General features: G+C 46.6%; 1 protein-coding gene across 2 annotated transcripts in view; it reads left to right on the top strand.

Annotated features, from left to right (window-relative positions):
• The window catches only part of LOC129822188 (2-(3-amino-3-carboxypropyl)histidine synthase subunit 1-like), a 108,720-nt gene extending 96,286 nt beyond the window's left edge, over positions 1-12,434 (top strand). Inside the window, exons 10-12 of one of the 2 annotated variants that reach the window (XM_055880255.1) lie at positions 658-736; positions 9,402-9,536; positions 10,046-12,434. In XM_055880255.1, the coding sequence (XP_055736230.1) occupies positions 658-736; positions 9,402-9,536; positions 10,046-10,141 (310 nt within the window). In that variant the 3' untranslated portion in view covers positions 10,142-12,434. Of the gene's footprint in view, positions 1-657; positions 737-9,401; positions 9,537-10,042 lie in introns of both variants that reach the window. The other variant, XM_055880254.1, reaches the window with a different exon arrangement.
• Positions 12,435-14,660: the final 2,226 nt, after the last annotated feature.

Below are 14,660 nucleotides of genomic sequence, written 5' to 3'. Positions count from 1 at the left end.
TGGATAGCATTGATTTGTGGAAGCTAACCTCTTTAACCCGCTCTGCCTCTCCTCCCTCCATTCTCCCCCCAGCTGTTTACAGCCTTCTCCTCATCCTTCACTCACACAATCACTAAGATAAACACGTCTCACTGCCAATCCCTCTCTCTCTCACCTTTCTTTTCCATCACCCCTCCCTCCCTCTCTCCATCTTTCTTTGTCTCTCTCCCTCTAGCAAACTCCCAGCCCCCCTCCCCTCTGTCTGTCTTGCTATGTAGGCTAGCTCCGTGGAGACTGGGCTAGTGCAGCTTTTCTATTCAAGCTCACCTAACTCCCTCTTCTTTCTCTTCCCTCCAGTTCTCCTATCACACCTTCCCACCTCTCCCTGTTTCCCTATTTGTGTTCCTCCTCTCCCTGTCTCCTCTCAGCATCCTTCCTTTCTCCCCCTGGTATGATGAATGAATGTAGCGTGTGTTTTGTGTTCAGAGTGAATCAGGACAGATCCTCTAACATATGCAGGAGATCAGGTGGAGGCAGAGCTGCCTGCAGCCCAATGCAGCAGCACAGATTCACATCATGCACCTACCCACCCTGCTATCTGAGATGTGCACTGCCTCTTTAATGCAATCTCTCTCCATCTCTCTCTCTCTCTCTGATGTTCTCTCTCTCTCCTTGCAGGTGGGTCCAGATCGCTTGCCCGCGTCTCTCCATTGATTGGGGCAAAGCCTTCTCCAAACCCCTGCTGTCTCCCTATGAGGTAAACAGGCGTCTTCCAACAGCTCGCCACGATCCACACTGTCTGCTGCTGTCATTCACTATCAAAAGAGGACAAGTGTGCACGCGTACACACACATACACACACTTCAAATGACTTTTCTCCCTCGGAGCAGGCGGTGTTGTGTAGGAACTCGCACCCTGTGATAAATGTGGGAAAATAACCTCATGTTCTGATGTCTGGTGTTAACATTGCAGGGGCTCATCAGTGCTGCTTGTCTCAGAGCAGGCAGGTAGCAGTCAGTCTGGTAGTGTTGATGGGGCTGAGGACAGGGCTTGGGAAAGAAGCGGGCTGGATGGGGCTAGGGAGAGAGGCAGACTGGCTAGATGGGGCTGGGGAGAAAGGCAGGCTGGCTGGATGTGGCTGGAAAGAGGCAGGCTGGCTGGATAGGGCTGGGGAGAGAGGCAGGCTGGCTGGATGGGGCTGGGGAGAAAGGCAGGCTGGCTGGATGTGGCTGGAAAGAGGCAGGCTGGCTGGATGGGGCTGGGGAGAGAGGCAGGCTGGCTGGATGTGGCTGGAAAGAGGCAGGCTGGCTGGATGGGGCTGGGGAGAGAGGCAGGCTGGCTGGATGTGGCTGGAAAGAGGCAGGCTGGCTGGATGGGGCTGGGGAGAGAGGCAGACTGGCTGGATGGGGCTGGGGAGAAAGGCAGGCTGGCTGGATGGGGCTGAGGAGAGAGGCAGGCTGGCTGGATGGGGCTGGGGAGAGAGGCAGACTGGCTGGATTGGGCTGGGGAGAAAGGCAGACTGGCTGGATGGGGCTGGGGAGAGAGGCAGACTGGCTAGATGGGGCTGGGGAGAGAGGCAGGCTGGCTGGATGTGGCTGGAAAGAGGCAGGCTGGCTGGATAGGGCTGGGGGGAGAGGCACACTGGCTAGATGGGGCTGGGGAGAGAGGCAGACTGGCTAGATGGCCTGGGGAGAGAGGCAGACTGGCTATATGGGGCTGGGGAGAGAGGCAGACTGGCTAAATGGGGCTGGGGAGAGAGGCAGACTGGCTAGATGGGGCTGGGGAGAGAGGCAGACTGGCTAGATGGGGCTGGGGAGAGAGGCAGACTGGCTGGATGGGGCTGGGGAGAGAGGCAGACTGGCTAGATGGGGCTGGGGAGAAAGGCAGGCAGGCTGGCTGGATGGGGCTGGGGAGAGAGCCAGGCTGGCTGGATGTGGCTGGGGAGAGAGGCAGGCATGGAGACAGCTATGCAGTAGGAGCCCCTATGTTCTCTCTCAGCTCTTTTGCTCTCTCTCTCGTGCTCTCTCTCTCGTGCTCTCTCTCTCTCGCGTGCTCTCTCTCTCTCGTGCTCTCTCTCGCGTGCTCTCTCTCTCGCGTGCTCTCTCTCTCTCGTGCTCTCTCTCTCTCGTGCTCTCTCTCGCGTGCTCTCTCTCTCGCGTGCTCTCTCTCTCGCGTGCTCTCTCTCTCTCGCGTGCTCTCTCTCTCTCGCGTGCTCTCTCTCTCTCGCGTGCTCTCTCTCTCTCGCGTGCTCTCTCTCTCTCGCGTGCTCTCTCTCTCTCGCGTGCTCTCTCTCTCTCGCGTGCTCTCTCTCTCTCGCGTGCTCTCTCTCGCGTCCTCTCTCTCTCTCGCGTGCTCTCTCTCTCTCTCGCGTGCTCTCTCTCTCTCGCGTGCTCTCTCTCTCTCGCGTGCTCTCTCTCTCTCGCGTGCTCTCTCTCTCTCGCGTGCTCTCTCTCTCTCGCGTGCTCTCTCTCTCTCGCGTGCTCTCTCTCGCGTGCTCTCTCTCTCTCGCGTGCTCTCTCTCTCTCGCGTGCTCTCTCTCTCTCGCGTGCTCTCTCTCGTGTGCTCTCTCTCTCTCGCGTGCTCTCTCTCTCTCTCTCTCTCTCGTGCTCTCTCTCTCTCGCGTGCTCTCTCTCTCTCGCGTGCTCTCTCTCTCTCGCGTGCTCTCTCTCTCTCGCGTGCTCTCTCTCTCGCGTGCTCTCTCTCTCTCGCGTGCTCTCTCTCTCTCGCGTGCTCTCTCTCTCGCGTGCTCTCTCTCTCTCGCGTGCTCTCTCTCTCTCGCGTGCTCTCTCTCTCTCGCGTGCTCTCTCTCTCTCGCGTGCTCTCTCTCTCTCGCGTGCTCTCTCTCTCTCGCGTGCTCTCTCTCTCTCGCGTGCTCTCTCTCTCTCGCGTGCTCTCTCTCTCTCGCGTGCTCTCTCTCTCTCTCGCGTGCTCTCTCTCTCTCGCGTGCTCTCTCTCTCTCGCGTGCTCTCTCTCTCTCGCGTGCTCTCTCTCTCTCGCGTGCTCTCTCTCTCTCGCGTGCTCTCTCTCTCTCGCGTGCTCTCTCTCTCTCGCGTGCTCTCTCTCTCTCGCGTGCTCTCTCTCTCTCGCGTGCTCTCTCTCTCTCTCGCGTGCTCTCTCTCTCTCTCGCGTGCTCTCTCTCTCTCGCGTGCTCTCTCTCTCTCGCGTGCTCTCTCTCTCTCTCGCGTGCTCTCTCTCTCTCGCGTGCTCTCTCTCTCGCGTGCTCTCTCTCTCTCGCGTGCTCTCTCTCTCTCGCGTGCTCTCTCTCTCTCGCGTGCTCTCTCTCTCTCGCGTGCTCTCTCTCTCTCGCGTGCTCTCTCTCTCTCGCGTGCTCTCTCTCTCTCGCGTGCTCTCTCTCTCTCGCGTGCTCTCTCTCTCTCGCGTGCTCTCTCTCTCTCGCGTGCTCTCTCTCTCTCGCGTGCTCTCTCTCTCTCGCGTGCTCTCTCTCTCTCGCGTGCTCTCTCTCTCTCGCGTGCTCTCTCTCTCTCGCGTGCTCTCTCTCTCTCGCGTGCTCTCTCTCTCTCGCGTGCTCTCTCTCTCTCGCGTGCTCTCTCTCTCTCGCGTGCTCTCTCTCTCTCGCGTGCTCTCTCTCTCTCGCGTGCTCTCTCTCTCTCGCGTGCTCTCTCTCTCTCGCGTGCTCTCTCTCTCTCGCGTGCTCTCTCTCTCTCGCGTGCTCTCTCTCTCTCGCGTGCTCTCTCTCTCTCGCGTGCTCTCTCTCTCTCGCGTGCTCTCTCTCTCTCGCGTGCTCTCTCTCTCTCGCGTGCTCTCTCTCTCTCGCGTGCTCTCTCTCTCTCGCGTGCTCTCTCTCTCTCGCGTGCTCTCTCTCTCTCGCGTGCTCTCTCTCTCTCGCGTGCTCTCTCTCTCTCGCGTGCTCTCTCTCTCTCGCGTGCTCTCTCTCTCTCGCGTGCTCTCTCTCTCTCGCGTGCTCTCTCTCTCTCGCGTGCTCTCTCTCTCTCGCGTGCTCTCTCTCTCTCGCGTGCTCTCTCTCTCTCGCGTGCTCTCTCTCTCTCGCGTGCTCTCTCTCTCTCGCGTGCTCTCTCTCTCTCGCGTGCTCTCTCTCTCTCCTGTGCTCTCTCTCTCCTGTGCTCTCTCTCTCCTGTGCTCTCTCTCTCCTGTGCTCTCTCTCTCTCGCGTGCTCTCTCTCTCTCTCTCGCGTGCTCTCTCTCTCTCGCGTCCTCTCTCTCTCTCTCTCGCGTGCTCTCTCTCTCTCGCGTCCTCTCTCTCTCTCTCTCGCGTGCTCTCTCTCTCTCGCGTGCTCTCTCTTGCGTGCTCTCTCTCTCGCGTGCTCTTTCTCCTGTGATCTCTCTCGCGTGCTCTCTCTTGCGTGCTCTCTCAATTCAAGGGGCTTTATTGGCTTGGGAAACATATATTTACATTGCCAAAGCAAGTGAAATGTATAAACAAAAAGTGAAATAAACAATAAAAAGTGAACAGTAAATATTACACACACGAGTTTGAAAAGAATAAAGACATTTCAAATGTCATATTATGTCTATATACAGTGTTGTAGCGAAGTGCAAATATTTGAAGTACAAAAGGGAAAATAAATAAATATGGGTTGGATTTACAATGGTGTTTGTTCTGGTTGCCCTTTTCTTGTGGCAACAGGTCACACATCTTGCTGTTGTGATGGCACACTGTGGTATTGCACCCAGTAGATATGGGAGTTTATCAAAATTGGGTTTGCTTTCAAATTATTTATGGGTCTGTGTAATCTGAGGGACATACGTGTCTCTAATATGGTTATACATTTGACAGGAGGTTAGGAAGTGCAGCTTAGTTTCCACCACATTTTGTGGGCAGTGTGCACATAGCCTGTCTTCTCTTGAGAGCCATGCCTGCCTATGGTGATCTTTCTCAATAGCAAGGCTATGCTCACTGAGTCTGTACATAGTCAAAGCTTTCCTTAAGTTTGGGTCAGTCACAGTGGTCAGGTATTCTGCCACTGTGTACTCTCTGTTTAGGGCCAAATGGCATTCTAGTTTGCTCAGTTTTTTTGTTAATTCTTTCCAATGTGTAAAGTTATTTTTAATTTTTTTCTTATGATTTGGTTGGGTCTAATTGTGTTGCTGTCTTGAGGTTGTTTGTTATTTGTTATATATCCACAAAGATTGGAGAAGGGGTTAATCCATACATCTCTGTTTTGGATAGATAACTCTTTGTGTTGTTGTTTGTTTAGTGTGTTCTAATTTTCCCAGAAGTGGTTAGATTCTATGGATTCTTCAATTACTTTGAGCTGATTTCTGACGTGCTGTTCCTTATTTTTCCGTAGTGTATTTCTGTATTGTTTCAGTGATTCACCATAGTGAAGGCGTAGACTCAGGTTTTCTGGGTCTGTATGTTTTTGGTTGGACAGGATTCTCAATTTCTTTCTTACATTTTTAGATTTGATAGGGAAGCTGAAAGGTCAAATATACTGTTTAGGCTTTCTACTGCCAAGTTTACACCTTCACTATTACAGTGGAATGTTTTGTCCAGGAAGTTGTCTAAAAGGGATTGAATTTGTTGTTGCCTAAATGTTTTTTGGTAGGTTTCTACACTACTTCCATCTATAGCATTTCTTAATATTGTGCAGTTCCTTTGGTTTTGACACTTTGCATCGGTTATTGACTGGAAGCGTAATACGCTGGAAACAGGTGACTAGCGGAATGACAACAACATTGATGCTTGTTAAAGAAGAGATGGAGAGAGGGACAGAGACACCTAACATTGGTACATTTTGAAACTACTCGCTACACTAGTCATATACTTTGCACACGAACCACCACCCTCTTTGAGTAAGAAATCATGAATATATTTACGTGAAATGCCTGTGTTTGCCGTGGATCTCTCTCGGTGAACAGGGCAGCCTTGGAAAGGGAGTTGGGCCTTTTCGCGGCACGCTTGTAAGGCTCCGATTGTCCGAAATGGTTACAACAAGTATTCTACTGTTGTCTTTCTCCGTTGTTGTCCGGTATCTGGGGACTTGTCGGGGTGTCCTGAACAGAACTACAGAGTTGATTTTCCTTCCATTCGCTCTTGAAGATGCTTCTTTGAATATAGGCTAGCCAGCCGTGTCGATGGTTCCTAGTGGGGTGATGAGAGTAGCGTAATACGATGGTTTGAGTAGAGTAGTAGGATGGTCCCACTTAAATCACTTTCGAAGATGCTTTACTCAGGGCAGCTAGTCAGCCGTACCAGTGATTGTCCGGGAGGTGAGTTTATCGTCTCAAACTCGTGTTGAGATTCAAAGTTCAAACCACTTTAAATGTGCACCTGCAGCTTCACGCTTTTCTGGTCTCTGTTTTTTCTTAACTCATCATTTTTACAGTTTGTAGTAAAGCGGCGGTTCCGACAGGCTGACATGCTCTCTGAACTCACTCAGGGGCAGTGGCTACTTACTGTGTATAGTTATAAAAAAAACTTATCTCTTATAGCTTCTCCAATCACATCCCTCTCTTAACAAGACACTTTCATAATTGTTCATATTACATGCACAACGCATAGTATGGAAACTTTGTATGTTCTGGGTATACTTTTCAAGTTACAGTAGTTCCTTTTTAACATTTTTAATGACGTCACAAAATAACGGACAAAATTACATTAGTGTTCTATAGATGGCCTCTGACCGTTCCCCACGTTCTATGTTAGAAATATTGCTCCAGTAGTTGCTTTTGAACGTGTTAGATTTTCAGCTGGAAAAAGGTGTGTTGAGACAAAGCAGATTCCTTTGGTGAATTTGGAGAGGGAGACCTGACTCTTCTCCCCTTGATTTACAACAGGACGTGAGTTGTTAACCCCCACTAGTTATTCCTCTGCGGGTGAGAGGGGGTCTGACTGAAGTTATTCATTGCAAACCTGATCTGACCAATTTAGATTCTCATGGATAGGCATGACACTCTCTTCAGGTAGACTGTGATTTTGCTGTGATCTGATAGGGGTGTTAGTGGGCTGACTGGGAACACTCTGAGAGACTCTGGGTTGAGGTCAGTGATAAAGTAATCTACAGTACTACTGCCAAGGGATGAGCTCGCTCTCTCTCACTGACTGACTATAGTGTACACTAGCAGCACAGCACAGCGGACCAGCTCCCCACGACGTTGGCCTCGTCACACGTCACACTCCCCCCGATGATGGCCTCGTCACACTGCATCCCAGCTGCAGCTTGGTTTTTTAACTAGAAGGAGATGGATCTGATAAGCAAATGATTGTTTGTGTGCTCCTGCTGAGGTAGTGCATCCCTTAAGACAGGCATTGGTTGCACGGTGATAACAAGCACAGGGGTGTGACTATGATGTGGTCTGCATTTTAGAGACATGGAGAGGTGTTAATGTAAGAACTATCAGTCATTATTATTTCGAATAATGAGTCATATGAAATGAGAAATGAGTCATATGCTTAACATGTACTGTTTATATAGATATTTGGTTAGTTTCTAAACAGGAAATGTGCCCCTGGTATGATAATTAGCAGGATGATCAGCATGGTCATATTTTAAGCTGTGGTCCAATGTCAGTACATTCCATATCTGTGATCATGCACTGTTTACATGTCCAATCCTACGCTGCTGCTATGATATTGACTAATGCTGTAGATGGTGTGTGACTGTGATTCACCTACTAATAAGATCAATTTGTGTTCAGAAGCTTTCTAGTAAAATGTGCCTTGGTTTCCCTGACAGACCTTTTTCAAATAGTATCAATACATATAAATGATTTGCGCCGTCTGCAGTGGTGTGTATGTTTAAGTTAATTCACCTCTTGTCATCCCTGCTAATCGACTGTATCTGTGTCTGTGTGCTCCGCTTTCCTCTGTGGCATTCGGAGATGAGAAGGAGAGAGATATGGGAGGAGAGGGAGCAGTGGTTATTTTCAGAGCGTCTCATGTTATATTTATAGTCAATAAGACACACTTGCCTCCTGTCAGCAGAGGGATTAGCAGGAGCAGCTAGTTTACACAGAGAGGGGGGAGGGAGGGAAGAAGATAAGAAAGAACAATTTGTGATTGATAAGAATCAATTACATTATTGGCCAGGGCTGTGATGATACCTGTATTGCAATATTCTTTCCATGGCAAAAAGGAAAACACGAAGCAGATTAAACTCTTTGGTTATTTAAAAAGCTGCTGTATGTAGAATATTGTGTGCTATAGCTTGGTAAAAAATGAATACATGTGACTCTGGATGACAACATAATGATGTTTGTTTCCTGCATTAGGGCTGTTTTCCTAAAGAAGTTAAATCTGCGTTGTGCTTTGTTTCCTTGCCACGATACTAACGAGTATCGTGATACTGGTATTGTCCTGGCTCTAGTATTGACATGGCTTAACATGATAGCAAAGGGGAAATTATTGTAATTGTAGGCAGAACATGTACAATACAAGAGTTGTTTATGGAATTTATCAAATTTAAAACTCCCTGACCTGTGTCTTTTGAATAGAGATAATTGGAAAATCGTCTGTATTATAAATGCACTCTCTTTATATCGCTATATCTTAATGTTCACTAACTCTGAACATAGCCATTATGAATCATTGGCTCTAAATCAGTCTCGCACATGGTAAAGCACTGTGTGTTAGTTCCTCTCCAACATTACAGTCCAGTTACTCTACAGTGAGTATGTCCTAAATGGCACCCTATTTCCTATATAGTGCACTATAAAGGCTATTCCCTATATAGTGCACTATAAAGGCTATTCCCTATATAGTGCACTATAAAGGCTATTCCCAATATAGTGCACCATAAAGGCTATTCCCAATATAGTGCACTATAAAGGTTATTCCCAATATAGTGCACTATAAAGGCTATTCCCAATATAGTGCACTATAAAGGCTATTCCCAATATAGTGCACTATAAAAGCTATTCCCTATATAGTGCACTATAAAGGGAATTGGGTGGCATTTGGAAAGCAGACACAGTTAGCTAGGTAGAAATATAGTGACATCTACGCTTGTCATCCACACTCAATATTTTGACACCTGTCTGGCATGTGTGTGAAGTCAGACGTTGTGCCATTGTTTTCTGCATACTGCTGTGCTCCAGACAATACTTCTCTCCTTCACTGTTTCTACTCAACCAACACTTCTGCCTTTTCCATCAGACCACTCCCTACCTCAATGACATACCAATGTCAGGGAAAGCCATACCCATTCCAGTCATTTGTGGAAATGAATAGAAATTCAAATCATGAATTGAAATGAAACCTTGATTACAACTATAGGCAGCTCAGGAATTAAATAGTTCAATGGAAAAGGAGTGACATGTAACTGGCCCCAGGCCCTGATTATAAGCTATGAACAGTATAGCTGTAGTAAAAGAACAGGACAGGACAAATCAACCGAGTGCTGGAAGCCCTCTGTCTTGGTTGTATTGTCTGTGTGTGCAGGTAATCTATGTTTAACCTCTCGGTCTCCTGTCCTCTCTGCTCTCCCTCCCCTCCTCTACCAGGCAGCTGTGGCTCTGCAGCAGGTGGGCTGGCAGGAGGTGTACCCCATGGATTTCTACTCCAATCAGAGCCTGGGGCCATGGGCGCCCAACCACCCCGACAACCAACCAGCTCGGCCCGCCCGCAAACAGACACAGGTGAGTAGGGCAGACGTTGAATGACATGGATGGGGCAGGAGATGAAACCACGTGTGTGCCCAAAGTGCTTGAAACCTCTCGTGTGTGTGTGTGTGTGTGTGTGTGTGTTTGTGTGTGTGTGTTTGTGTTTGTGTGTGTGTGTGAGAGAGTCAGTCACATGGCTTATATGGAAGAGCTGACAGAGAGCAAGCACGTCACCATAGTGACACCCAGAGGTACACTGACAACAGGACACATTTCATGATTTTTTTTATTTCTTATTTGATTTGTGTTGATTCATCGTTACATAGTCTGACACTATGTTATAAATTCTGTACAATGACTTTTAAATGTGAACAGTCAAATGTATGCATTCCATTTGGATTAATATTTCCTTGCTATGAACATTCGTTGTGAGTTTTCTTGTCATCTGACCACACATGTTAAACGTATCAGGGGTAAGTAATATCAGGGGTAGGTACTGTCACAGTCCCAAATCTTAACTCTCTCCCACTGTTTCCCTACAGAAGACTGGCTCACAGCCAGCCCCTCTCTCCGCTCCCTCACAGCAGTCTAAACAGTGTGGACAGAACCAGTGCGCTCCTTGTGGCTGTCAGGGAGAATGACACGTACACCACCATCTTATCATGGTGATCGGTTGGAGCCAGGCCAGCCTAGAGGGGAGTGAGTCTATCTACCACCCACAGGAGGGCTTTCACTCTGAGCCCTGCTCAACACCTCACCTCCTCCAGGAGACAGAGAACCAGAGACACTTCACCTCAGATACCCCTCCGTTGTTGTCCTGACGGAATGGACTATACTGCATCTAAGGGTTGTTACCTTTTAAAGTGTGTATGTGTTGAGCACAGAGAAACTGAGGCAATGTATGTCTGTGTATGAAGAGGGTGAATAAGTGCAGGAATGTGGGCGTGCATTCATGTATATTTGTCTGTGAAAGAGAGAGGGAGGAGAATGATATAATAAGTTGGTGTGTGGGGGTAATAAAGAGAGAGGAATACAGAAGGATGGCCCTGAGTTGATTGTGTTAGATGCCAGGGGATGTGGGTGGCTTTGGTTAAATACAAGCCACTTATCCCTGAAACAGAAGGAAGCTGCCAACCACTTTACACTGTTAACCCACAGACTATATTAAAGAAGAGAATGCATTTGGTCAAAAGATGAGACATGCTGTTTTTCTCCATTTCAAGCTTCTTTTCTTTCTATTATATTATACAGTACCAGTCAAAAGTTTGGACACACCTACTCATTCAAGGGTTTTTCTTTTTGTACTATTTTCTACATTATACAATAATAGTGAAGACATCAAAACTATGAAATAACACATATGGAATCATGTAGTAACCAAAAAAGAGTTTAAAAAATCTAAATATATTTTGTATTTGAGATTCTTTAAAGTAGCCACCCTTTGCCTTGATGACAGCTTTGCACACTCTTGGCATTCTCTCAACCAGCTTCATGCGTCATGAGGTAGTCACCAGGAATGCATTTCAATTGTGCCGTGTTAAACGTTCATTTGTGAAATTTCTTTCCTTCTTAATGTGTTTCAGACGATCAGTTGTGTTGTGACAAGTTAGGGGTGGTATACAGAAGATAGCCCTATTTGGTAAAAGACCAAGTCCATATTATGGCAAGAACAGCTCAAATAAGGAAATGAAAACGACAGCATCATTACTTTGAGGCATGAAGGTCAGTTTCTTCAAGTGCAGTCGCTATAACCATCAAGCGCTATGATGAAACTGCAAGCGCTATGATGAAACTGGTTCTCATGTGGACTACCACTGGAAGGAAGACCCAGAGTTACCTCTGTTGCAGAGGATAAGTTCATTAGAGTTACCAGCCTCAGAAATTGCAACCCAAATAAATGCTTCACAGAGTTCAAGTAACAGACACATCTCAACATCAACTGTTCAGAGGAGACTGTGTGAATCAGGCCTTCATGGTCAAATTGCTGTAAAGAAACCAATACTAAAGGACACCAATAATAAGAAGAGACTTGCTTGGGCCAGAAACACAAGCAATGGACATTAGATAGGTGGAAATCTAGCCTTTGGTCTGATGAGTCCAAATTTGAGATTTTTGTTTCCAACCGCTGTGTCTTTGTGAGACTCAGAGAAGGAGAACGGATGATCTCCGCATGTATGGTTCCCACCGTGAACCATGGAGGTGTGATGGTGTGGAGGTGCTTCGCTGGTGACACTGATTTATTTAGAATTCAAGGCACACTTAACCAGCATGGCTACCACAGCATTCTGCAGCGATACGCCATCCCATCTGGTTTACGCTTAGTGGGACTATCATTTGTTTTTCAACAGGACAATGACCCAAAACACACCTCTAGGCTGGGTAAGGGGAGTGATGGTGCTGCATCAGATGACCTGGCCTCCACAATCACCCAACCTCAACCAAATTGAGATGGTTTGGGAAGAGTTGGACTACAGAGTGAAGGAAAAGCAGCCAACAATTGCTCAGCATATGTGGGAACTCCTTCAAGACTGTTGGAAGATTCCTCATGAATCTTTTTGAGAGAATGCCAAGAGTGTGTAAAGCTGTCAAGGCAAAGGCTGGCTACTCAAATATTAAATATATTTTGATTTGTTGAAAACTTTTTGGGTTACTACAGTATTCTGTATGTGTTATTTCATAGTTTTGATATCTTCACTATTATTCTACAATGTAGAAAATAGTACACATATAGAAAAACCCTTGAATAAGTAGGTGTCCAAACTTTTGACTGGTACTCTATGTACAATAAATACTTTGTAACAACAAGAGATTACAAATTCAATCGGTCATTCATGTTGATTTCGCCACTCTCTTCATACGGGTCTTGTCACTCCAATGACTCATATTTAAATCTGACTAATAATCAACATTAAACTATGCTGAAATGACCATTTATGTATTGCATTTGTCAAGTTTATCAATGAAAATATACATAACATGATTTAATTCAAAAAGGAAGAAATGATGGAACGTGCTGCTATATTTAACATGTCTACCATGCAGGAGCAATTTGAAGAGTGTGTCAGACAGGAGGTCCTGGTTGGGGCTGTGTACTAGTCCGTCACAACTACCTCTCATCATTTATTAATGACCTGAGTCTGTCAGCGGAACATTCTCACACTGACTCACTAGAGATGATTGACAGCTGTGTGTGATGTGGCCTAAGCTAGGCTGGTTCCCTGAGTACATCTCTCTCTAGGTGATCTACCACAGTCTCTTTGATGTCACGTACGGCACCCCTCTGATGTCACAAGGACCTCCTCTGACAAGACCTGCTGTGCTGCAGCTTCTACTCAGATCAGTCACCGCCGCATCTGACAAAACAAAGGCAAAGGTGCTAGACACTGCTGGTCCCACCAGATGCCCAGGTCCTCGATGTTCTATTCAAATCAAATGTTATTGGTCACATGCCCATATTTAGCTTGTGTAGAGAAATGCTTGGGTAACTTGCTATGTCACTGTATGTATGTAATATCACATTACGCCATTCTTGACACCTCAACATTTCCCTGACAAGATTAGCTATTGAGTTATAAAGGTGTTTGTTTGCTGGTTGTTGTCTATCAGTTTATGTATTATTGATATTGGGAGGTGGGGATTTGGCAGGAGATTGATTCAACAGCAAAATAATCCTCCCTAATGCTTGTAGGATTTGCAGAGAAAATAGCAAATTTAATTAAGCTGAGTAAACTTTTGTGGATTTCTTTTTTATTTAACCCTTGTTTTACCAGGTAAATTGACTGAGAACACATTCTCATTTACAGCAACAACCTGGGGAATAGTTACAGGGGAGAGGAGAGGGATGAAAGAGCCAATTTGTAAACTGTGGTTGATTAGGTGACCACGATGGTATAAGTGCCAGATTGGGAATTTAGCCAGGACACCGGGGTTAACACCCCTACTCTTACCATAAGTGCCATGGGATCTTTAATGACCTCAGAGAGTCAAGACACCTGTTTAACATTCCATCAGCAAAGCTGAACTCAGAATACCGTTTCTAGTGTCTCTCTTAGCTGTTCACAGTTGTATTTTCTGGAACCCTGCCCACGTGGAATCCCTACCTACATCTTTGAAAACATGAACACTATCGCACTGTACCTTACCACAACCCTGGGATGTGTTTATTAAGCACAGGCATGGAATAATGTTTTCAAATGGAGACAAGAAATGAGCATTCTAAATCAATATCTAGGTAGTACTTCCTCTGTTTCAAACAATTTGCTTGTATTTCTTGGTTACTGAACTAACCCAAGTATTTGAACCACCTCAGCTCTCAGACTTGTCTTCCACAGAGACTCTGGAGCAATGCACATATATGGCCAAATGCAGAAAAACATGCTATGTGACAAAAATCAACACATTTGGTCTGAAGTTTATTGTATCAGACGTATTGCACATTGCTTGTTCATTGGAACAGAGCTGCAGTGGGAGGCAGTGGCCACTAGATGGAGCTCTCTGCATTGCCAGTGTGTTATATTCCCAATCTGAAAGTGCTGCTAAATCACCAGAGTTCATGGGGGATTGATTTATCAGAGTGTTTTGTATGGCAGTGTAGTGGGTGAGTGTGCTTGGGGGTGTCCTTCCAAGAACCCTGTGTGCTTTTTGTATTCGGTGTGTGTAATTGTTTCCAGATGTGTGGGGAATATGACTCTACTCTCCTCCATCTCCCTTGGCATCCATCCTCCTCTCCCTCTCTCATCAAATGTTTTTGCCATCACGTTTCTTCTGCCAGCAGCTCCCCGTTTCCTGTCCCGAGGGATTGGCCAGGGTGAGGTTATAGAGGGCTTATGACTGCTTATGAGCTTCCTATCATAATGCACATGTGTCACATGACTAAGTCATTCCCAATGACAACAGGTGTCCTGGATCACATCGGGTTTTGACTGCTATCAGTTTGCATTGTGTTGTATGGTCAGCTGGTGTTTATTGTAACCCAGTTCCTATGTTCGTCACCCAAAACCAGTATATGGTGATTAAACCATCAGCAATATTGATATCCTCCCAAAATAATAAAAAACCTGACCTTTTAAGATATAGCTAAAAGTGTATCTTATATAGAACTTTAGTAAAAACCAAAGACATGTTGCACAAACTGATTGCTGACGTTCAGACTAGTATGGG

Source organism: Salvelinus fontinalis, chromosome 24 (genome assembly GCF_029448725.1).
Source record: "Salvelinus fontinalis isolate EN_2023a chromosome 24, ASM2944872v1, whole genome shotgun sequence".
NCBI lineage: Eukaryota > Metazoa > Chordata > Actinopteri > Salmoniformes > Salmonidae > Salvelinus > Salvelinus fontinalis.
Note: the sequence above shows the minus strand (reverse complement) of the source record. Positions and strands in the feature narration are given on the sequence as shown.